This window comes from Bombus terrestris, chromosome 15 (genome assembly GCF_910591885.1).
Source record: "Bombus terrestris chromosome 15, iyBomTerr1.2, whole genome shotgun sequence".
Classification (NCBI taxonomy): Eukaryota; Metazoa; Arthropoda; class Insecta; order Hymenoptera; family Apidae; genus Bombus; species Bombus terrestris.
Window position 1 is genome coordinate 1,148,679 of NC_063283.1, and position 25,457 is coordinate 1,174,135.

Sequence of the window (25,457 nt, forward strand, 5' to 3'; positions counted from 1 at the left end):
ACATTCATCCCTTGTCGTCGAATTTGCTTGCTCGAGTTCGAACATTTCTGCTGCAATGTAACTTAATCGCGGCTGAACGTAAACGCGCGTGTAATCCAACATCCGAGTAACGCAGAATCCGTGTGACAACGAGCCCATCGTCGTTTGTCGCGAGTGTAAATCTGGTAAAAATAAAGAGAAAAGAAAAGATTGCAATGGCCCGCAGAATCTCGTGAAACACGTGGGCGAACCTCAGGGCGCCTACGTGATTCTCTTGCATTCTCTTGGCCTCCGGTAAACAAGAAGACGAAAGAAGAACGAATAAAGTCGCCGGAATATTTGAACAACCGTTCACAGACTTCTTATATCTGGAGAATACTTTGGGCAACGTGATACACAGCTACTTATATTACATTCAGTTCTGAAAAACTTTAAAGTTTTGTTTCTCGCAACTTTGAGAATAATATACGGCTATATCCGCCGTATAACACGATAGTTATGTTCCGACAAAACGCCGTCTTACACAAAACGAAGAATTAGTAGAAAAAATTGGGCTGCTAGAGTTAAGAAAAGTCCCTATACTATATTTCTTTTCACAACTAAGAGAAATATGTTTATTAAAATAATTAACAATTCATCGCTACATATTACATAATAAATATTACATAATTCTTTTCTTCGTCATTGCTAAACACCATTAAACAAGGTAAAATCTACCTCACCTTCGAAGCTTGGTTAATTCATGTTGTAAAAAATATAAAAGACCCTTCGAGTTGCTACTTTCTTACAGTGAAAAAGCTTTCGAGTACAAAAAGTACAAAGGTACAAACATTCTACGAGCTAAAAGTGAATAAAATTAAAAATTTCGGTATTCGAAAATCGGGTATGCACATCTAAGAACACTTCTCGATTCTCGAACCATGTTGTAGGAGTGAGTAGCCCTGCTGTACGGGGATTAATTGTATATACAAATTTGTTCTCGAGAGGAATTTCAGGCAAATTCAAGCGGTAAAGTACGAACAGTATTTCTAAAATTAATTAAGTCTGCGCGATCGATTGCCTCTAAGCGGATTAAACGTGCGTATAGAACTTTCAATTTCAATCGAGCAATTTCCAATATACGTATTATTCTCTTTCCTACAAATTATTAACTCCTTAACTCTTCCACGCGGAATTATGGTTGAAACCTGTTTAGCAGGATTAAACAATGTCCGACAAGTCTTTGATCGATGAACGTTGCAAAAAAATCAAAATTACGTGAATTAAAAATTCAGAATGCAAAGTAAGATATAATAAAAGGTGTGACGGAATAAATTTTCCAGCCAACCGATGAATTGCCATTTCAGATTATAACAATTTAAATACCAAATTTTCTGAGAAAGCCAGTTCTCTGAAAACTTATTCTCCGGTTTTATAATATCGTGAATTTTCTACTGAATTCCTAGAATTCTTCGATCAGGTAATCTCGGAAGAGCCGAGAGATAATTTTCTGCGCGTGCAATTACCATTTCTACGTAGCAAGTACAGAGTTTTGAGTTACGGTTGCACGACGTATCGAAGAGGGAGACAAAGCAAATACGAGGAAGACAGTCGAAGGAAGAGGAACGGGACAAGGAAGAGGGAAAGGAAAGAGATCGTAGCTGCGTGGCTGCTTATTGTGCCTCGTTTCCCTTCGCCGCGTGCGGTCCCGCTATACTCCTAGAGACCTCCCGCTGAGCGAATCAAGCTCAGGCTTAGAATCGGACCAGAAGGCCCTGGATTCTGTCCCACGGATTATAAGTTACGGCTTATAATGTTCGTTCTACGTGAATTAATCGAAGATACCGCGTACCAGTCTGCGCAACTTATCTTGGATTTTGCCTTGAAACGTTACAGGGTGATTCTGAAATATAGTCTGACAACCACTATCCTGGCTTAAAACTTTTAAATGGAAGTGATGAGATCTAAATGGTCAACTAAGATCAGATAATACAATAAATTAGAGAATACGAAAGAAATTCTTATATCGTATTATATCGTATTACGATAAAGACAGAGAAAAGAAAAGAGCGGCAAGACTCTGCGCGTCTCTGAATCGATCGGACCAACGTTTCTTCCAAAGATCGACTAGACGATTCTTTGCGGTTGTCTGTTTGAAGGTTTATTCATAGCTGCATGCGTCTGGCTACAAAGTGCAGATTATGCAGGCTTTAAAGCCAAACGAAAGGCGCGCGTAGGTATTCGAGTTGTTTAGCATTCTGCGGTATTGATTCTTTTCGGGTAATAAAACTTTTCGACTTACATTTTCATAATCCTCGAACAGTTCTATTTCGTTGCTTCCTGCGTGGAAACTGTACGCCACGAAATTCCTACCAACGATTTAAGAAGCCTGTATAATGCGTTATCAAAGATGTAGATCGAATTGGTTCGGCAAATTATCGATCCTATCGAAAGATATCGGGATATTCTAATAAACAACGAAATACTCGGACGAGCCAGCGAATGCTCGCGTTGCGTTTATCTAGCAAAGTCTGAAACGAACGAAACGCGATGGAACTTCGTGACGGCGGTATTGGCAATTATACAATAGCCAGGATAGAACAGAGAACGCGCATTATTTGTCTGTAATTGCGAGTTCGTCGTTATCGGAATGATACATTCGGCCACGTACCGGTCGGCGATATTATCGTCACATACAGGCTGGTCCTCCGGGAGTTCGTTAATTCCCTCTTACCGCGACGCGGTGCGTCGCTCGAGTGAATTGCCTACGCTACTGCGATTCGTCCCGCCTCGATAAAGCCGACCCGCCACCACGGCCCTGCTGGAAATCGAATCGCGGACCACACACGCACGCGTATTAAAACTCGTCCCGTAGAATGTCAGAAACCGAGTCCCTGTTCCCCAAGTGTTCTTATATCTTCCTTCGATAAACCGCTTAATGGACATATTATACGGCGGACGTCCGTGCCAGAGAAGCGGTAGCAGCAGGTGATATCGAGTACGCGATGGCGCGCCTATCTGCAACTTTCTTGTCGCGCGTTATGTAAAGGTGTACAAGTAGCTTGGAAAAAAAGAACGAATCAAGTTGAACTGGGATTCGATATACGCGTAGATTGACTCGGGTATCAAAGTATTAGGCGCAGATAAAAGTTTCGTGGCTTTAGTTTCGTGCTTTGTGTACTTTTGCGAGTAAAAGTTTCCTATATCCTCTAAATTTAGACTTGTAAAATTCGAAGAAGCTGTCGATGCCTGTTACGCGCGCATACACGACTTTTTATGCGACTTAATACTTTTAATAGGTATTTTAACAAGTACCTCTTAAATACACTGGCTCTTATCGGAAGGTCAAACTCTCGATATTAAAGAAGCTCTATTCCAAGTATAAAATTTCCAAGTATAATTACGTTAATAACTATACAATGAGAATATGAATATAATCATGCTGATGCACGTCAAGTCTCTGTATCTGTGAAATTCCTAATCAAACTTTCTCCCGCAAGGCCTGGAAAGTTGTTAGTTCCGAAGCGGCGCATAACGAATAGGCATTCCATGCTTTCTTAGACACTTATCTACATGATGAAATAGAATCATCCCGCGTTTCGAATATCTCGTGACACCGACATCGAAATGTTCCGAAGCGTTTGGCCTTTGAGATTCGTAAATACACCCGTCGCGCTACGATAAAACGTTCCAAACGATTTTAATTTTTAACGTTTCCAGAGATGTCTAGGCGTAGGAATTTGATACACGATCGATATAATACGTATCGGAAGTGGGAAAGCATGTAAGTACTTGGTCCAGAGTGGTTTCGATCCTGGACTAAAAAGAACTCGAAGCTGAAAGGGTTAAAGAAGGATCGAAGTCGATTGCGCTTTATTGGGTCAAAAGGAAGAGGAGGATTTAAGTATTAGCGATTTTATTGGATCGTTCGGGAAGTTGCTACCTTCTCCTTCGTAATGAAATTCGAGAAACGATTAGAATTACAGCGAATTTAAAGGCAATGTGTATTTCCACACGGTTGGTACTTTATCTGATAATACACATCCTTACGTGTATTAGAACATTTATAAAAAAAAAAAAAAAGAAACGATCACAACCTAACTATTCGATCGTCGAACGAAATTAAAAATTTCATCTTTATTAGACGAAAGTTAACGCGCTATACCTACAGTTTTTATTTCACGCGTTATCGGATCAATGATTAATTTAACGTAACTTCATCAACCACGACTCGTACATGTGTTTACGACAATATATACTTAGACTAGCCTCTCATTTATCAAATACAGGTTCGGCACACTGACATTCGACTCCATCTCGCGGTTAATTTTAACAGTTCGCTAACTTAACTCTAGCGTCATGCACCGTCACGAACATGCCTACCAAATAAAAATATGCGTTAAATCCGCTTGACTAACTATTTAAAGAACGCTCGGAAAGTTCGAAATTGAAAGGTATCGACACGATCTCGAGAAGGCTTGCGAATCACTTACGTCCTTCCATAACCGGTGGTTCCCTTTCGTCGTAGGCATATTCGTGTCAGAACGCAAGCGTGATTTAGAGAAAGGGACTGGCAGCAAGCGTGCGTGCACGAACGAACGGGAATTGAAAAGAAGGGAGAGAGAGAGAGAGAGAGAGATAGTGACAGGAAGGGAAAGAAAGGAGCATCGTCTCTGTGCGGGAGCATGAAACACCGTTGAGAACGGTGAGCATGGAAGATACGTCAGGGAATACCGATTACGTATCTCAATCATGGGAAACTACCGGGGCGGGAATCGGAGCTGGGCCTGGTATAACCGTACTGGCCCGCGGCCGCAACATGTGAGGTCCTCAGCTTCTACCTTGCCTTCCGCTCCGCTTTCCTTTGCCCCGTCTTACCTTTTGCCATCCCTCCGTTTGCTTTCGTGCACTCCGTTTGCCTCTCGGACTATCGGCTTCAGTGATTCTCAGTTTCGTCCTGTTTTCATTCATGTAAGGCAAGGTACATGTACGAGTCCTGGACAAGAGATCCGTCGATAGTTTGGAATCATTGAACAAGACAAATTGGCGACAAGATGGGGTACGGGCGATAAAATCTTTCGTCGAAGAAAATTGTAGGTTTGGTAGAAGTGTATTTTTCCTGTCGTTCGTCGAGAGACAGATAGCTCATATTGTATGTAATCGAAGTTTATGTAATAGGAAGTTACGTTCAAATAAGTTGATTCGATCGACAGGAGTTGGTTTACTCGAGCGTTAAATAAAATTTCGTTCCAATGAAAAATTTCTACTGCGAAGTTAAACATTAATAGAAAAACCTGTTTGCTTCCAAATATTAACACACGTTGTGTACTATCATTATACGTATTTATAAACGCTTGGAGATTCATACGGTATCCACAAGATAAATAACAATACTCACGAAACACTTTCTATATATTTTTAAATATTCTCAAATATTCTCTCCCTTTTTCTCTCTCTTTCTCTCTCTCTCTCTCAAATATTAATCGGGTTAATCGTTAATCATTTAGCCATTTTATGAATATCCAATCGATTTAGCCATTAATCACTTAGTTATATTGTAAGTATTCAATCAGTATCCGATAAATATTGCACGTTCATTGAGGATGTATTATCACCGTTAAAATGATCAATTACAAGAATTTCAGGAATGAGTTACAGTTTTGCAATTTGACGAGTAGTATAATTTTAATTAAACGTATTGGAAATGAATAAAAGGTAATATATAAAACTCTGGTATATTTCGCAGGTAGTTTAATAAAGTACGATATTTATCAAATCTCAATGAACGCGGACGCGTAAAACTGCAATTAGACAACAAATATTCGACTGACGATATATTAAACAGAAATGCTAGACTATCGATTCGTTCAATGAAAAACGGCAGTTGCACTTCCGGGACAATTTTGAAGCAAACGTGAAATACGATTCTGTTTGCTCTATAGATTTTTCCAACTTTTCTTTCTCCATGATAAAACGAATATTACGCTATTTTAGTGGAAAAACACAATTCTGCAATAAACTCTCGTCAAAGTCGTAAATTTAACCACAGAGACGAATATTTATATTCCCGTATACTCTGTAAATAAATTTACAAACATTTGTAATTTTTGTTTCTTTTCAACGGAACACCTTTGGTTGAGAAATTTTCGCTGTAAAAGCCTACTGGAATTTGGTCGATTGTAAAAATTGTCAAAGTGCGAAGATGTCGATTGAGAGCTAAAAAACGGAAAAATAATTTATTTCAAAGATCTATCGCGACGTAGAAGCGAAAGTACCGCATCGAATTAAGCTATAGAATATAATATCGCTAACGAGGAAATTATTTCACAAATCACGTTCTTCTAATTATAATCACGCATAGAACGAGCTATAACGCTTTAGAAACTTGAACACCGTTACTTTATGAAATAAACATTTCTATTCAATTTCGCATCGAATACTCGTTAGAGTTATAGAATGCACTGTAGCAGAATCTCAATTCGCCGAAATCGGATCATCCGTGTTGTGGATTACCTTTTTGTATTTTGAAAATTGAACTGCACGCTTTACATTTAAAAATATCGTTGTTCTCTGAAATGTGAAAAACCACTTAATGCGAAAACAGATACGAGAGGGAAAGCGACAGGATGCTGTTTCTCTCTCGTTCGTACGACTTGAGATATAATACGTAATAGTGGATCCCATCTAGTTACTAGTTGAATTTCGTATTGGAAATATCGGACATAACGTAAGGCAAACGTAAAGGCGGTAGCCAGTCGTAAAAGAGATCGGTGAGTCCGAGAGACGAGTAATAAGGAAATAATGCTAATTTCGTGGTAAGTGAGTAACGATCAATATGCAAGACCGTTCGTTTGCCAAAAGCATGGTCGGATATCTGGCCGTAAAAGGTTCTTTGTATCGGTCGCTCATTTTCCGGTCGCCTGAAGCTATTCTGTAAACGAAAACGAAGTGTCGTTAAGTCGGTGGAGCGACTGCCTGCTCGCCTTAGTCCCTTGCCCTCGGAACGTTGCCAAAGCGTCGCGTTAATCTCGTTCTTATTCGCGCGAAAGACTTTCACCAAGGGGTCGGCCGAGTTCCCCTACCGCGAGAAACGTTCCTACGGGAACAACCGTCCCAGCCGAGCAAAACGGAGGTGCAAAGCGCAGTTTTATTGCACACCTCCAAGCGGGACGAGTATTTTCGTCGTGTCTAGACTACAAGGTTTCTTCCTCCTTTTCGTCCTCCTCTGACTCACTCGACTCGACTATGTTTTTCCTTCTAGTATCCCCCGTAGACTCGGACTACTGCTCCGGACATACTACTCGTCCCACTTGGACCGCGGAGACCGATCCGTCTTCTTCGTAAAGCACGATCTTTAAACCGGAAATAGTAGTCGCACAAAAGCGCGCACACGGAGAACGGAGAAACTTGGAGTACTACTAATATACATACATACATATATGTACATAGAGGAGAAGAACGATCGAGGCTGTTCCCCTTGACTGCCCCCCTTTTTCGTACAACTTTCCTCGTTACTTGCCGGAATTCACGGAGAGTACACTTTGTGATTCTGCTCGTCATTCGTGGTTTGACGAGAACTCTAAGGAGAAGAAAACTTCTGGCTACATCAAGAACCAACCAGAGCCGAGATACATAGGTAAAGGAACGTTTGAGAAAGGGAATGGGAACAAGCATCGCAAACGGCATATATAGAGAAAAGGAAGAAAAATAGTTGATGTACGATCGCACCTTTTATGTTCTTCTTTTTTAATCTCTTTCAATTAGTTTAGCTTAGTTCGTTTCTCTTCGAGTACAGCGATCGATTGCCTTGATTCTCTTAGTTGTGTCATCTGCGTCAGAAGCTACTTACTCCATCTTTTTGCCCTTGCTGCACCCTCTGCTATTCCCTAGCTTAAAATCCCTGTCGTCTTGCGCTTTCGCGGTCTTGTTTCTCCCGTTGCTCTACCGTGTTCGTAATAGCAGAGAGTATCAAACAGATGTCTTCATTGCCCTCTCTGCGTTGATGATAATCCTATGATAGGTGGATGTGTTCCGCGCGCCGACATATCATCTCCCTTTTTAGCTTCTTCCTTTGCCTTTATTTTCTTTTCTCTTTTTACTTCTTCCTTTTTCTTGTTCTCGTGTTTTTTTTCTTTTAGAGGGAGAGAGAGAGAGAGAGAGAGGGGAAAGAAGGAAATACTTAAAGGTTGTACTTGTCGGGAATAACGATGATAAAAGCACGAACAGCTGCTGGTGAGAAATAAATCCGAGCGAACGTAGCAGCTATGATACACGGCTGTTTTTTAGCCAGCTTAACTGGGATTAGAGAGTGATTTCATACCAACGCGACGCGTAGATATTAATTAAAGGGTTGAAATGGTAAACGACGTATGTGTCAGAAACGAAGATTTCCGATAGAACTGCAAATCGCGTTTCTCTTAATTTTTTTATTTGCGGCATTTATCATTTGAATGCTATTGACTCTCGACGGTCGCAACCTCTACAGATTTAGAGGGAGAATAAATGGTAGCTAGAATTTACGTTCTTTCCCGCTACGAAAGCCGCACTTTATTTTTTGCCACTTATATAATTTACCATTTCAATACCATGATCATCGAAAACTAATAAAAACAATTCTTCGATCCGATAATATAAAAATCGCTAAAATGTCGTAGTATGATAATTACCGTTTTGAAAAACCAGGAGGTTTTTGCAAAATTTATTGACTTCCTACGGATCAACGTTGTTACTGTTGTTTTTACATAAAATCTATTTATATGCTATATTATATGTTATATTTACAACGCGATAAAACTGTGTTGCTAGGAGAAAATGTTTGGCAAGTCTTTTTTCGTAGATCTCGACCTCGCCGGGGAATTATTTTCAAGTTTCCTCAATATCTGCCGATATCGACCCTCGAACTTTCCTTGTTAGCACGTTTCTTATTTCATCTCTGGTTCTCGTCAGCTGGCGTGGAGATTTATATTCGTGTCCTGGATTGTAAAAAACTTTACGAAAAGTTAGTTCACGCCCGACTAATATCGTTCATTCCAACCTCCACCCTATTCTCCCCCTTTTGTTTTTGTTCTCATGCCCAACCCCGTTGCGTTCGTTCCGTTTCGTTTTCTTCGTGCTCGTGTTCGGAATATCATCAGCCATCACGTGCAAATCGACGAACGAAAGAAGAGCAAAACCTTCCGATTTTGTCCAAGCTAGTGGAACCCAGTCCGAGAATATACGTGGATTCGATTATTCCACGAGAGAATGTTCCCTGCTTCCTGCCGGAAATTAGGATAACGCATACGACGTTCTCCTAATAGAGAAGATAAATAAAAGTTGAATTCCCGATCGGCCACGTTTCTCGCTGTTTTCCCGTTTTACCGTTTTGAGATTCAATCGCATCGATAATTGTAAAGAATGTTGGATTTTCGCTATTTTAACTCGTCGTAGTTTTATCTGTAATTGGCGCTTAAAGTTTTTCGTATCGTAAATAAAAGAACTATTTATCGAAGTAACAAAGTAGCGAGGTAAACGGCGAGGAAAGTAACGAAAAGAAAACGATTTCCGTACTATAGTACGTTATAATGGAAAAACGATGGAAATCCGGTATATAGAATTTCCCAGCGACACTGTATCTATCACGCATTATGGAACGCTTTACGCGGGAATGCGGTTACGGAAAACCTTATTACCCGACAGACGCAGCGACAGAAACCTAAAACGTTGGTCGAAATTGCGCACGTAGCCCCGAGGATCGATTGATTGCGTGTTGCATAACCGTGTACGACACGTTGACGAGAATTTTCGAAAATATCCTTAACGCGGGACGTCGAGTGGGCAAGTAACTTCGTTTCGAGTTCGATCGGGAAGAGAGACGGCCTGCCTTTTTATCCCCCTTTGGGTCTTTGCGCGGCCGTCGTTAACGTGGTCACCGTCGTTGTCGGGTCTTTCACGGGACCACGTTTCGCTCGCAGCGCCGAAAACTCATTTCTACCCTCCTGTCCTCGCCCTGCTGCTTTTTCGTTCAAGTGCGTCGCGAGGTATCGATTTATTGTTTGTTCCTGTTATAGGTCCTCCCGGTGAGCCAGGTCCTCCTGGAAAAAGGGGGAAAAAAGGGAAAAAAGGTGACCCCGGGGAACCAGGCCCGCAGGTGAGTAGATCCGTTCCTCCGTTCGCTTCGATCCCCTTTTTTTTGTCCTTATTTTCCCGTAGCGCACCCGTCGTGATCGCACGTGGAGTGTGCGTGTTTTTAGAGTGCAGCGGAAAAGCATGACGTAGTTTGCTAACGATACATATTCGTAGTCTCCTCGAATTCATAACTGCTGGCACACGCTGTATGTACGAAAGTATCTTTCGACGAACGTACGCATCCTTCGTTCCTGTTACAAAGGAACGCGACACTCGACGTTTAATTATATTAAAGGTTTTGAACATCGTAAAGTTGAAAAAGTTGGATAATAAATGTCGCTTTTCATCAAGATCGCCAAATATTCGGCGGTTATTTTTGTCAGCGAGCAATCGTTTAGAAAAATATTCTCGCAGCGACAGAATTTTTATTTCCAATTTTTGCAGTTTCGATAAATATGCAGCACGTGACAAAGATATATTTCACTAATATTTTACCACTCGTCGAGAGAGTCGTCGTTGTATCGATAGGAAAAAAAGATCAGCTGAAGATTAAAGATCCAAGAAAGAACGACTAGTCCACGAGTGAGAAGATATATTCAGTTCGAAAAGAAGAAGGTTGTTTCTGTTTTTTTTTTTTTTTTTTTTAAATTGCTGCAACTATTTATTAGCGGATAACGTCGAGGATCGTTGGAGCAATGGAGAAAAATCAGTTTAAACGAAATTCACTCGAAGTGTTATGTTTCATCGTGTGGATGAAGTTATTGATCGTTGCACGAAAGACCGGTATAGCAAACGTGTCACCGAAGTTGACCCGCGATCGGCCGAAGTTTTGATAACCAAAGTACATACTCGTGTGGTAGTTGGCCGCCATGAGAATATCTAATTGGTTGGAATAATTATCGGTGTAGTATGGCCCTTAACATTATGTACATCACGATAACCGCGGACACGATTGGTCAGCGGAATAAATTGCTTTTTGCATGAACGCGAGAGCACTTAACCCTTGTCCCCTGTAAACGAGTTTTTAATTTTTTATACCCCTTCTTACAGGGTGTGGCCGGGACGCCGGGCAAGAACGGTTTTCCGGTATATTATTTTTTATTTTCTTTCCATTCTTCTATCACTTTGTCTGTCTGCTTTCTTTTTTTTTTCTTTTTCTCTTTCGCTCTTTCTCTCTCTCTCTCTCTTTCGTGTCGCCTTTTGTATACTCCATTTACCGTCTTTCACGTATGCACGTAACACCAACTAAATCATATTTTGAATTAATGTGTTTCATGTAGCCTTTTTGTTTCTCTCTCTCTCTCTCTCTCTCTCTCTCTCTCTCATCTATGTGATCTTTTGTTCGTTAAATTTGCGCTTTTTTCCTAAATTTTTGAGCAATACCCTTTTTTACACTTTTCTCCACAGTCTCAATTTTTTACGCCCATACATATACTGATCGTGAAATTGAAGTTTGACATTTGCTTTCAGATATGACGTTTCGCCGTAACGTCGACTGAAGTAAAAGTTCTGTGTGAAAAAATAGCAGTTTGTTTGAAGTAAACCAAAAATAAAATACAGAGGTACGCGATTTTTGGAATGTCAGTTCGTTATGTGAAAAGTGACGACGTGTATCGTCGACACGGATATGAATACGATGATAAAGGAACGATAAAACGTGGTTTCCTGTATCTTCTAAATGAGAATTATAAAATTATTATATTTGTAAATTGAAATTACGTTCCCTATATCCCTATAGAAGCACATCGAAATGTGCTGGTATATCATTTTAATAGATATGTGTAATCTTAGGTGTCGTAAAATAAACGTCGTATCTGAAAGCATTTCGATGTTCTACGACACTCGATGTTCCTTCTATCCGTCGTATGCTCGCATACGTACATTATATCGCAAGGAATGATTTTATTTTTCGAAAGGTGCCCGCAGCCTTTTGATTTTTCATCTTTCTTTACCATTCGATCGACTATTCGAACTTACTAGCGTGTTCTTTCAGGGACCTATTGGGTTAGATGGACCAAAAGGTGAGCCGGTAAGTGCACGAATAACCTACTTATTTTAGCGTAGCATTTGCAGTAGATGATTTTTTTATTGGGTTTGATCTAATTAACATAACTTAAGAGCAGTAGAATACAGAGTGTATATGCATACACGAGTACGTGCAAAAATATATAAAATAATACATACAATATGCAAAAGCGTTCAACGTTACTGCACAAATGTTAATTTATCATTTTGTATTTAAACATCGATCAAATATTATTTTGTTCAAATCGGATAACACGATAAATGTTAATGAATCGCAGATACAATATTTGTATTTTCCTTGATTGGATCCTATGTAAGAATATAGACTCGGTAAATACGTTTCTTTCGCTATGGAGAAAATTACAGTACGATAACGTGATAATTATGTACCTAGCATACCTTCGAGTAAGTGAATTTACAGTTAGCGAGATAATAGATTATACATGGAAAGAGAAGATAGTAGAATTATCGGCGGTTAAACTAAGAGACGTTAATAGCCAATAATTGGCAGCAGGAGTAACACACTCTGTGTTAATTATACATATTGCGGATATAATTGCGGATTAAATCGCGCTGTTTATTATTAGGTGATTCGATACAAATATGTGTACAGATGAATAAATTATTCCCGATTCGAATTCTAACGTGAATAGCAACTTGATACGAGAGCATTGTACCTATAAGGTGTAACGTGCATCTTCTAATCCAAATCGTTACACGGACGTTATTTCGGGAAGCGTATTTTTAAGAACAACGACAGGAAGAAATAAATTATGTATTCGGGCAGAATTGTTGGAATATCGGACTTGATTAATAATATTAAAATTCAGTTATGGAACGAATTTGCATTCGGGAAAAAGGAGAAACGACATTGCTCGCAATTACAAATATGTTGAAACGTGTACTAAACTGGTCGCACTGGAATTTCGGAAAAACAAATAATCGGTTTGATACGTGGAACGTGAACGGGAGAAAAATGTACTACATTGAAAGATTATTCGCGAATACATTAATTCGTATGCGCGTGTAAAACAAATTCCAATAACTGAAGTTCTAAATTAAAATACTGCCAAAGATATTTTCGTAATTGATAGGGAAAGGAAACAGATTTTTTTTGTTATTAGGAAATATAAATTTTAAATTCTGAATTGAATTGAATGCATTTGCTAGTAAACTTTCTACTATGTTCGTTCGATTAAAAGGCCAATAGAAATTTCATCGAATCAAAGACCAAAGAGTTTTGGGTTAATTGTTAATAGTAAGACGCGTTAGAATATCGTTGTTTCTCGAAACGTGACGTATACGTGGCATGTAATCGTAAATACTTGAAACGTCTCATTCCAAAAACAATACGAAACACGTGTTATACGTGCATTTTGTCGTAGAGCAAACGAAACGAGTGAAACGCGAATTGGTAGGCGGGTAATACGAACGGATGTACAAGCACGCATAGATAGGAAAAGAGGAAAACGAGGATGAAAGGTAGGAGGGTATGAGTGCATTGCAAATATCACGCGATATTTGTTCTGTCGATGGTGGTCTGGTTGAAAGAATTTCGATCGGCTTACACAGGAGAACTGGTCTCTTACGTACGATGCTGCCCGGTCGCGTTCGACTCGAAAGCATTCTTAATGCATCGCGGTGAATCAACCATTATCCGAAATTTTATTCAGAATACCCGACAGCGATATCTCTCAAATTGCAGTTGTTGCCGAGAAGCGAAACGTTACTTCGAGTTTCGTCGATATCGGTTTCTTAAACTTAAACTCCTTAAAATGGACTTTGGATATACGTCATCTTTGTTCGCCGCGCGGTCTGTTTCTTTAGACAGTCACAGTCGATCGATTTCCTCAAATCTAGAATACGAAGCAATTGTTTGAAGAAACCATAAAATAGTGGGTTAATATTATTAGAAGTTACCTCCGCGACCACTACGGCAGTGGATACCGCTAAAAAACTTTTAGTCGCGATACTCGCTGCTTTTATTCTTTCTTTAGCCCGATTTACCTTTTAATCGACAAACTTCCTTAAACGTGATAAATATTATTCGAGTACTTAAATTACTTTTACGCGTTTGTTTATTAATAAATAATAACACGGAGCTTAAGAAACTCGAAGGAAAGTAGATCACGCTATTATGAATTAGCTGAATACGCTCTTCTAATTGAAGTACGGATCTCCACAATTCAAATTTCACGGTGTGAAAGTAAATTTTTTTTGCACAAAAGGCCAATTAAATGGAAACTCTTAATTAACCCGTTTCACGCGACAAGCTTCATACGTTAAATTTACGATTTATATGCAAATATATCGTAAACCAGAGCTTGAAAAATGTCAAAGCCATTAAAATATTACGCCGCATTTTCTTCCTAAAAAATAACTGGTATAAAAGCAATTATATGCAATTTTGCTATCCGTGAAAGAATTAAACGCGTTTAAGTGAAAAAAAATCCTGAATTTCAAACAACGATTCGTTACGATGAATAAAGGAACCTGTAAAGTTTACCCGATTCGATACTTTTTACGTTATTGTACATTATTTTGAGAATAAATAATTCGTCCAACGACGAAAACAAGCATGAACGAATGCTGGTGGCTTCGCGAAGAAACAACGTTCGAGTGTTCACGGTGGTACGATATAAAAGTCAGTTGGCTAAATTCGAAACAAACGTTTTCGAAACTCGTGGAAACGGACGATGGTTTTGTTTCCAGTCTCGCTATGGCACGACGTTATTTTTCCATCAAATACAACGTGGTATGTTTCGTTTTCAGGGACGACCCGGAGAAAAAGGACAGAAAGGCGAACTGGGAAGTCCGGGCTTTGACGTCTTTTCCGCAGTAAAGGTATCTAGCTACGTTATCTAGAGTCTAGAGAAACAGCACGAGAGCGCATTACGCAGCTAGTAAACGACGTACGTGTAACGCGAAAGTACATCGTTTCTTTTTCGATCTTCCTTGCCTGTTTCCCGTTCTTTAGAAACCAATCTCGTGAAAATTTTCTACCGGTAACAGTTCTAACGCAAGAAAATGAGAAAAATACGCGGTGCCTGGATCAAAATGATTCGAAGGGTAAACGATGTATTTTCCTCGACAGAGACTGCACAATTTATTTACACACCTCGTGATACGCATACTAAAAGAGACATGTTTCAATCGGAAAATATTCGTTTATTTCTGTCGGTGACTTGTAGCATCGTTGATTACATATGACACAAATTGCATTGCTTTTATAAAGAGATATTCGTTATTGTGTTGTGTCCGATGTTCTTTTTACGAATGTCCATATTAAATAACGTTAAAATCGTACACATAGATATAATAGTGAGAAATAGGGAATGTTCATCCTCCACTTGGACGAGACAAGAAATTCTCATTGCCGCTGCTTTCGCTATTTCTGATTAATGTGAGTTTGTATTGCGTCGGGAATATAATGAAGTCTCGTCCATAACGAATGAGCGAAAGGCACAGTATTTAATTAGTAAAATGGCCGGATAATACAAGTTCGCGTTTCTTATTTTGTTCCGGTATTCTGCAGAGTCGAACTCGAGAAAAAATCAAGACAACATAAAAATTGCAGCATACATTTCTTATTACGAAGAATACAATTAAATCCATTGAATCTTGTTTCTGTATTAGTGGACTGTTTTATGACATTCCTTATGTGTACTTTCCTTAATTGCTAATTAAATTTTAAGTAGAATGACCTCGCGAAAATAATCTTTTTGAAAGCAAGTTTTTCGATTGGAACAACGTTTTACACGTACTCGTACATCAAGGTAATTTCCGCCAGAAATGTTACATAAATTTGTGGACAGTGAATCTCGATGTTTCTCGTTAGCTCGACGATCGAGAACAACGGCTTCGTTCTTAACTATAATTGACATTTGGTAATGTTTAGCAGCCGGTACTGGCGAATTACCAGAATTTCTGGTTACGCCCAAATATACAGCCATACGTTTATATATCTAATCCTTTCATCGCCAAATTATTTAACTACCACAGATATAATATGTCTGTAATTTCTCTGTCTATCATGTGACAAGTACAAATAAATTATTGGATTTAGAAACATGTAAGAATCGTTTGCGAATAAGATTGATTTGTAATTTTATAATTGTACGATTAACGGAGGAACGAGAGGATTAAAGAGCCGAAGCCTACGTTCTCGATTCAAAGTGCCGAATACGACTCGTATCGATTCTCGCTGATAATTTGCCACGTTGCGATCAAGAGTCCACGCAATATGTTTCGATGCTCTTTATTGGATTTTTTATTTCGATATTCGATAAATAATGAAAAGTTCAAATCAAGGATCTTAATTGAGGACGCGAGTACAGAGAGTTGAAATCGATTACAGGAAAGTTAAATCCTACATATGTATTTACCCACAAAATTACTATTTGCATACAAAGTGATTATTTTTCACCCATGATCTATTAAAACTAAAATCCAGCAGTCGCTTACTCTCTCTCTCTCTCTCTCTTTTTCTAACGACTCGTAACTTTTAAATTACATAACCACGTACAGGAGAGTTTCGTTAATCCGACAGACTCGGGACTTCGGCAATAGCGGATTACCAAAAATGTCGGATTATTGAACCATACCAGCGTGTAATGCAGCGAAAGAAAGGAAAAAATATAATGCGGTTATAGCGAACGATCTCTTCAAAAATTAATCGATATCGCTGACTAAAAGAAATACTCGTTAGAAAGTCGTTAACGTCCCGATTCGGAAGATCGTTAAAGAGGACTCTCGATGGCTCCGTGGCGCGAGCTGTGACGTACACTTTCTTTCTTTTTTTTTTTTTTTTTCTCGTCAACGTATCGATCTTCGATGATACAGATTAACAATATAAACCATCTTTCCGCCTACGGGTCAATGCACAGGGATTAGGGTTAAAGAGGTCGGTGACGACGCTCCGCGGCGGGACGCTTGGCTATGCGGAAATCGTCGCTCTGAAGGTAACCGGCCTCTTCGGAAGGCAACACGGCTCGTGTTGCGGTTCAGAAATCTCTTCTCGTCGTCGCTACTCCCGCTTCTTGTAACCTCTTCTGTTTCTTCTTCTCTACCTCTTTCTCATTGTTCCATCTACCGTTCTCCTCCATGTTCGCTCCATCGTCCTCGACCCATCTCACCGTGTCCACGAACCTACCTTCTTACCAGACCTTGTACTTCGTCGCCACGTTTGAAATCTATCTCCGTCGAATTTTCTGTCCTCGCTCCTAGACGCAATCCTATTTCTAGTCGTTGCCTCGTGCGGTGCTTTCGGTGTAGCGTTCACTCGTTGGTTTAAAGTGCGACGACGACACTTTTACGTGGAAGAAAAGCGCCTCGTTTCGCGTCTGTTTCTTCCGTTTGTTTCTTTTTCTTGAATTACTGCTTCGGTAGTACAGCGTACAGATATACATACCACCAAGGGAGAAGTTGTTTCGAATGTAAGAATGGGGTTTTGCTGTTACTCGGAGATTGCTGTATGTTACTTGACGCTGGTTGATGAAGAAAAGAGCCCGAGATTTTAGCGATTTATAGCTCTCACCGAACAAAGTAGAAAATGCTTCAGCAATATAAGACGTGTCACGGAATTATTGGCATACGCTAAGTTTGCAGGAATTTAATATCGGAAAATATATAATTTTAAATTTAGGTCACGAAATACAACAAACAACTTTTTCCATTTGGTGCGTCGCGAAATCGTATTTCGTTTCTCGATACGTTTCATTGCTTTATATCGAAGCGCTTATTCTTCCGCTTGAAAGAGCGATCCTCGCATTTTGTCGTATTTGGTTTTTGGTTGGTAATGGTATTTACTTTAAGTTACAGTATTTAGGTATATCTCTGGGCATGTCTTGGATACGGAAGAGCAATGAGAAAACGAGATATCCCAAAAAATCCATTTTAGGTTTTCCTACTCACCCCCGTTACCCCTATGTTTTCGTCTGGTAGCGATTTGGTTTTTACCCGTAGTGTTGACCTACTTCTAGGGACTTCAGGAGCAAGGGCATAATATCTCAGCGCAGACCATCATACAACTGAAAGTAAGTGCGCCTGCTCTTTGGGAGCCCCTCCCCCTTCCTTGTCCTTTTCTTCTCATCGATTCTCCAGGCATTCGATTTCGTATTTTTCACGCAACAAATTCTCCATACATTTCCTTCGCCTTGCCAATGCGCTTAATTAACGAATATATCATTCTCGCGGAAGAACGAATACGATCTGTTGCGCTCTGTGCATTCAATAGAGAAAACGGTAGTGAAGATTTTTCTTAAATATAAAAGAAGCATTTATAAAATTCGAGAAGCATCGAAATGAACAACGAAGAAAGCAACTTTGCTTCGAATACTTTATTTTTACATAGGAACCTCGTTTGCCTGGTGAATGGAACAATAACGTACGTAAAGGAAGTTTTGAGAGCAGTAGCTTTAAAGGCGGATGAAACGTATTAAAATTTTCCTTTATGATCGTTCGTCTTACAAAGACATACAATTTACTTTGCACCTTCTTATTTTAAAACTTACATACCAAGTTTCATTCTTTTATACCTTCTTCCTCAGGGCCGTGTAGGAAATACTTTTATCGTATACATTTGCTAAGAATTTAATTTAGAATCATTCGCTAGCTGGATTGCGACCAGAGTAAGTAATAATAAAAGTACAATAGATCCGTTGTTTTTCATTGCAAACTTTCATCGAATATTATATTACGATTACTTGAAATTATCCTTTTATGTTACCAGTTACGTAACAGATGCGTGCGCATTTTAAGATTATCGTTAACGAAGTAGTGAAATAAGTGTTCGACTGCTTGTATTACATAAGTGAGTGGTTCTTACTTTTTGATATTGAGATATTTTGCGTTTTGCCGCTGAGAACAGTTCCAATTCATAAACGAATAATACGGTAGACAAATTTTAATGCATCAGCTCCTCGACACTACTAGATTTATACCTCAAACATTTTTTCAACGTTTCAAAGTTCAATATTGTTACAAGTGGAGTTAACCTGTTAATTGGATCACTTTTTAATCGAAAAATTTGTTTCAAGCATGAAGCTAAAAATTAGAAGTAACAAAAGCGAACTACAATGGTAATGGAAGCGCAATAATTCGTAATCGTGAGAGGGTTAACAGAGTCAAACGTTAATACGACGCTGTATTCTTAACACAAATATAATGATAAAACAAGAACGACTATAATAAACGATTTTCAAGGATGAACCAAATAAAATGTGCACAAAAATTTCCAATCATCTTGATAGATATACGTCGTGTAGGGTGCCTTGAAACGAGTGATACAACCAAGAATATTTTGTTTCTACATATGTAAAAATGAAATCGAATCGGAAAAGGATCGAGAAATTGATCGAGTTTAAACATCTTTTCGGTATACGTGTCTGCTTAAATCTCTTCTTTTAATGTACATATGTATATATCAGGCGCACAAGTGCATACCCGAGTAATTTATAAATTTAATTTTTCAGAAAATGAAATTTTGCGCTAAAAGATTTTATTGCATATTTTCGATTCATTTTTCCATATAGACTGACTCGATTCTCCATGAGTGGTTGTACTACCATAAACGTAGCCTATATACGTATATAGAAATAGGAAATTGTAACGAGGAATCGAATTGAATTGTAAAGAAGAAAACACGGTCCTGTTCTCTCTGCATGTCATTTTACCTCCAATATGTCACGCAAATTCAACAACGCACTTGTACGAACGAAAGTGCGCGCACGTGCGTGTATTGCATGTTCTTTTTTCCTGTTTTATGAATTTTATTACGACCGTAAGTTTTTAAGAATGTAGTACAACGTGTACGCCATATATTTCATTAGATGAATGTATCAAATCGTCTGCATAAGTATATGTATGAATGCGTGTGTATACAATACATGTGTGTACGTAGGTACACAAGCGTTCAAAAGTAAGCGGCCGCACTTACTTACGCGTAAAGTAACTTAATTTATGAACAATCGTAATTGGAATTTAGTTTCCAATTAAAATGTATGACGATAATAAGTTAAAAGTATAAGATTCATCTTATGGTAGAATCAATTACGATCTAAGACGAATCTTTAATATTTTGTATATATACGTATATTATATACTAATTAAAAAAAGATGTACACTACTTATGCACATAGTTAGAATTATTAAAATAGATTATATTAGCTTTCTTGTATTTCTGTATATCGTTTACGATACGAATTTAAAGACCGTTTAGTGCTTATGCTACATTCGATGTATCAATACCAAATGGAAACAAAGATATTTTTTAGAAACTTTCACCGAATTTTAGTACATAAGTTTACTTGCATCTGTTTTCGTTTGATATTACCTGACTTATGCATGATGCTCTCGGAATCCAAAACTATGCGTGGAACATAATTGAATTTTACAAACGATATATAAATATATATGCCATTTTTTCAATTCAGCCAGCTTTAGAAAAATCTTCGAACAGAAGGGATAAATTAAATGAGTTTAAATCTTATCGAATCATTAGTATAAGCTTTACTTCGAATACCATTTATGTACAAACATGTCGCGCGGAGTGAAAGTTTCAATAGGTTTTGATGAGTTTATCTTTGAGGAAGATACTGCTCCTTACGTCATAAAGGTATTTCTCGCTTGCAAAGTGTGCTCTGAGAAGCTTAAACGTTACCCACATCTTTTTTCTTGTTAAGCAACCATTTAAATATATCATTTTCTATATACTTCATAGCATTCGTATCAAAATAGTACCTAATGCTCTTTTTTTTGCACTAATTGAATATTCAATAACAGTTCACCGTCGAGATTCTCACTATATCGTAAGTTAATGCTGAACTCTTTGTCATACGATCTTTCATTACTTACGTACATTACTTAGTCATGATTTTAATACTCCATATAAAATGGACATTAAAATACCATATCCGAGTATGCGTATATCGTGTAGTTAGCAATTTTCGATCTTACAAGTTGAACCTCCACTTCGATACTTCAAAGCGAATCTTCCTTACAAATACAATCCTCCGTTATATCGACTCTGTACCATTATACGTACACCGAAATATCTTTATTGACCCGATATTACAAGCCACGGGGGTTACCGATAATTACGTTCGTATCTCAGGGGTATTTTATATCTTGTAACTTCCGAGCATAAATTCGAAAATATAAATTAAAGGTATACGATATAATACACGCACAGTTTTCTCCACGCGCTTTCTATCTCTTTCTCTCTCTCTCTTTCTCTCTATCTCTCTGTCCACGATCCTGTTCCTCCCGTTTGTCTTTTTTCTCTATCTGCCGTCTTCTCCTCTCTCTCTCTCTCTCTCTCTCTCTCTTTCTTCTTCTTCTACTGTCTGCCTCTTTGTATATTCACCACCAGACATTTTTCTCCGATGTTCCTTTCCTGTTCCTTCTCCGACTGTGGCACAAGCCGACGAGTACCGAGAGACACTCTTGTCGAGGGCTCTCGCCGGAAGAAAGCGGTAACGACGTAACACTCTTGGAACGTAACAGGGAGAGCCAGGCGAACCTGGACCACCGGGGCCACCCGGTCCTCCGGGAGCCGAAGGTCTTCCTGGGCACGAAGGCAGGCAAGGATCTCCGGGTGACGTTGGGCCACCGGGTGAAAAGGGAGCATCAGGACCGACTGGACCAATTGGTCCGCCTGGTACGCCGGGACTTCCAGGTCCTAAGGTAACACAGATACCGACACTCGGGTTATTCTCCCAGGATTCGTTCACTTCTATATGCATTCACTTAGATATCTCAGAACGAAAAATGTTGCTCAAGCTAGGAAACTTGGTATTGTTCTGGCAACGCAGGGTTATCGGTAGTCGTGTAAATCGTTTTGATACCTTTTTAAATCTACGAAACACAGGCCACGTCTGAGAGACCTATGCTATTATATTTTGTGTCATAAAATATTATTTGTAGGAAAATGTGACAATACACGTGTATATCGTAGGGTGAAAACAAATTTAAATTTTCGCTATGGCGTACATAAAATATGTCGTGTTCGCAATTCTGCGTATTGCACCACGAATGGCTGCATCGCTGCTGCAAAGACAGTTTGTTGTCTTAACTGTGTTCCAATTATCGTCATATTGAACGATTTTTCGAGTATTGCTGCGTCAATCGGTAGTATTAGATAGAGGAAATTAAATATTTGAAGATTACGTTTTCTAGAAATTTTAAGCTTATTAAAGTCTTCGACTATGAGCATCATATAGCTATATGGAGCAAAAGCGAAGCTTCCAATGCAGACAGAGAGAAGAGCAAATAAATAGAAGGAAAAGAGACAGATGCACTGACCCCCTATAGTCTCTCATACTATCTTTAGCTAGGACGCTTTCCTTTGATTGTTCTTATTGACCTAATTGGCTGCAATCGTAGAAGTTTCATTTTACAATGGCAGACGGTTGGAAGCATCTTAAAATCCCTCTACTCGAGCCTCTTCTGGAAACTTCAGTTTTATTCGGCAGATTTTACGAGAGCAGAATTTACGTCGCCAATTCGTCATTAAATATATACACATAGCACATATATTTGTATATAGGTATTTTAGTACTTAATTTGTCTGATAATAGGTATTTGTGTCCACGCGAGAGAAGTATCCGTATCATTACAAGCTTACATCCGTAATTAATGTATAGACCCAAAGAGAAAGCTAGTGAATTGCAAATTTTACGTCGTAAAAGATCAAAATATTAAAGCATCGCGTGCACATGAAATATTAACGTTGTTTGTATCCGCTCGTTAAAGTACTCGTTAAGCTACTTCTATAAAGAAAACTTATTGTTTGATGTACAATAGTCGTGTACGATATTCATTAAAAGTTAAGCAAATTTTGAGAAAATGTGTACCTACTTGCAAAATTTAGAAAGTTGAACTTGTAAAAGATAACAGTGAAGGTTGCTGTAGTATAATGTTGCATTTAAACTAATTAGCACGTACTTTGTGTGTCTTTAAAGTTGTGTTATACTGTTTAATATATACATGTATGCCACAATATAATCAAACGACGCCACGAACGAAGCAACAAGCAACATAATTAGCCAAATACATCTAACTCGTGTCAATGGTAATTTATTGGAAAGAAAATCAGAATCGTGTTTCATAGGAAATTAATTGCTCGTTTTTCAAGCATGTGCGAAATTAATTAAAATTGGTTTTCTATATGCGCCCTTTCCATTATGGTGCTAAGAAATAATATTTAAAATATCGCAGTTTTACATCACACGCAGCATCCAATTATAAATCACCTTTTTGTAAAGGTACAATAAATAATAAATAACACAATAAATAATTACTTTCATTGATGCGCTTATGCAATTTCTTTTAACCTTTGTAACAACACAATTGGAATGCATATAAAGCTTTAAGCGTATCTCAAATATGTCACAGTTATGTAGTTAACATTATCGATTTAACACAGTACCCATCTCAATTTCCTCCAAAATATTAAAATTATGCTACTTCTGTATCTCTTATTCTTATTAAAGGTGTTAAAGGTATCTTTATGTAAAGTACTACTAAATCTATTCTGTATCTATTCTGTATTCTTCTAAAAATCATAGCAAATAGTTTCCAAACTGAAAGGATGATGTGAATGATAAATATCAATGCCCTGTCATACTCCTTAATCTTATTCTACGAGGTCCATTAATTGAAGAAACATTATTCTTCGCAGGGTGACAAGGGCGAGAGAGGGGATCGAGTTGTAACAACGTCCTTAAACGGGGAACCGTTTCCAACTGGAGTATTCGAAGGACCCCCCGGTCCACCAGGACCACCTGGTAAGTATATACGCGGTATAATTTAAATTCTCTCAAGACTGATAGCCGCGCGCATAATATATTAAAGCAACGTAATACGACCACATAAAGCGATTTGAGTTATGTTGTCTAAGGTTCTTAAATCCACATCATATATATAGAGGGTGTACAAAATTTCATAAAACGCAAGATCGATTTCAGTGGTAAACGGAGATAGAATGGTGAAAATGTTTCACACGCTGTGGGTTATAATTATCAGGTGTGAAAAGACGTTTTCGAGAAAACGATTACCTTTACTTTCAATTTTAATCATTCTCATGGAATATTTTATCGCGAAGATTGGAAAAAAAGATCAGCTATAGCACTCGTACCTATGTGAATATTATTCTCCATATTTATGTCCTCTACTAAAATATATGTCTCGTTTAAAATAGTTGGAGGAAACTACGCGGTTGAGAATAGAACAGCTGAAGTAGCTGAATAGCATTGCAGGGATTACCCCTTAATGTCCATGAGCCATTAATACCATATATGGTATTATTAAGAAAACAAAACGATGAAACTCGCTGGCACTTTTATTAGAAAAGAAATTGGTGTTTACTAAAAAGATATCTCCTTTGAAACAGAGCAGTTTTGTACGAAGATTTTCTTAATATTAGTCATATTTTCAACGTTATGTTTTAATATACATCAATTAAGACAGACACCCTGTATATACATAAGATAAAGAAACATGTTCGTATTTAGTTGCATTATGTTCATATGCTATTAAGATACCTTTGTTAGGATGTTCCAGAAAATATTACTGATATTTTCTAACTTTTTGAAACCACATAGCAGATTTACGTTTTATTTATGACATTTCCATTATTTTTCTCGTTTTAATAGTAATCTGTGATATGTAATATTTTACGGGATAACCTAATACATTGCGAAATGAATATCCCAGTAGTCACAGTGAAAACATGATACGCATTATTCCATTCACAAACAATTCTCTAACAGCTAGAAACTAGTCTACCTCTGTGCTCCTAGTATTCGCCTAATTCTATTAAACTCGTAATGCATATTAGCTGTGAAACAATTATCATCGTCGATAGCGTAGTAAAGATGCAGAAACGTATTAGAAAATGAAAAACAAAATAAAAAGAACATTAATATTCGTGAAAAGAATAAACATTTGATGTAAATTTAATTCAGTATTTAACGTATGATAAAAACAAAATTACTAGGGAATAGGAGACACCGAAAGATAATTCGGCTTAGGAATTACTACATTGCCGCTAGGCCAGCTTTGATTATATTAGCGTTTTATCGCGTTTTACTGTAACTTTAGATCGATTTGCTCTAGACAAGCGATAAAAGAAACATTAATAAGAAAGAAGAAACACAGTTCGTACGAATGGTTACATATGTATCAACTGCATGTGAACAGATTTCGCTAATTTAACCTCCGTAAGGTTCTATCTCCTTGCACTCGAATTGATTCGCATTAAGGTGTACTTCCATTGAATCTCAATCGATCGGAATGTAGTACAGATAATAGCATTAGAGATGTAACTGTTACCCAAGTCCACGTGTACATTGGGATATCAACGAGCA

At 38.2% G+C, this 25,457-nt stretch overlaps 1 protein-coding gene across 19 annotated transcripts in view; it reads left to right on the forward strand.

The window, feature by feature from the left end:
• Positions 1 to 25,457, forward strand: part of LOC100645348 (collagen alpha chain CG42342) — a 118,140-nt gene that overhangs the window by 73,230 nt on the left and 19,453 nt on the right. For 9 of the 19 annotated variants that reach the window (XM_048412785.1, XM_048412786.1, XM_012316642.3 and 6 more), the window contains exons 2-9: positions 10,008 to 10,087; positions 11,116 to 11,151; positions 12,059 to 12,094; positions 14,863 to 14,934; positions 16,965 to 17,051; positions 18,072 to 18,125; positions 21,595 to 21,774; positions 23,771 to 23,876. In XM_048412785.1, coding sequence (XP_048268742.1) covers positions 10,008 to 10,087; positions 11,116 to 11,151; positions 12,059 to 12,094; positions 14,863 to 14,934; positions 16,965 to 17,051; positions 18,072 to 18,125; positions 21,595 to 21,774; positions 23,771 to 23,876 — 651 coding nt within the window. The remainder of the gene's footprint in view (positions 1 to 10,007; positions 10,088 to 11,115; positions 11,152 to 12,058; positions 12,095 to 14,862; positions 14,935 to 16,964; positions 17,052 to 18,071; positions 18,126 to 21,594; positions 21,775 to 23,770; positions 23,877 to 25,457) is intronic. The other 10 variants (XM_048412797.1, XM_048412802.1, XM_048412787.1 and 7 more) reach the window with 9 other exon arrangements.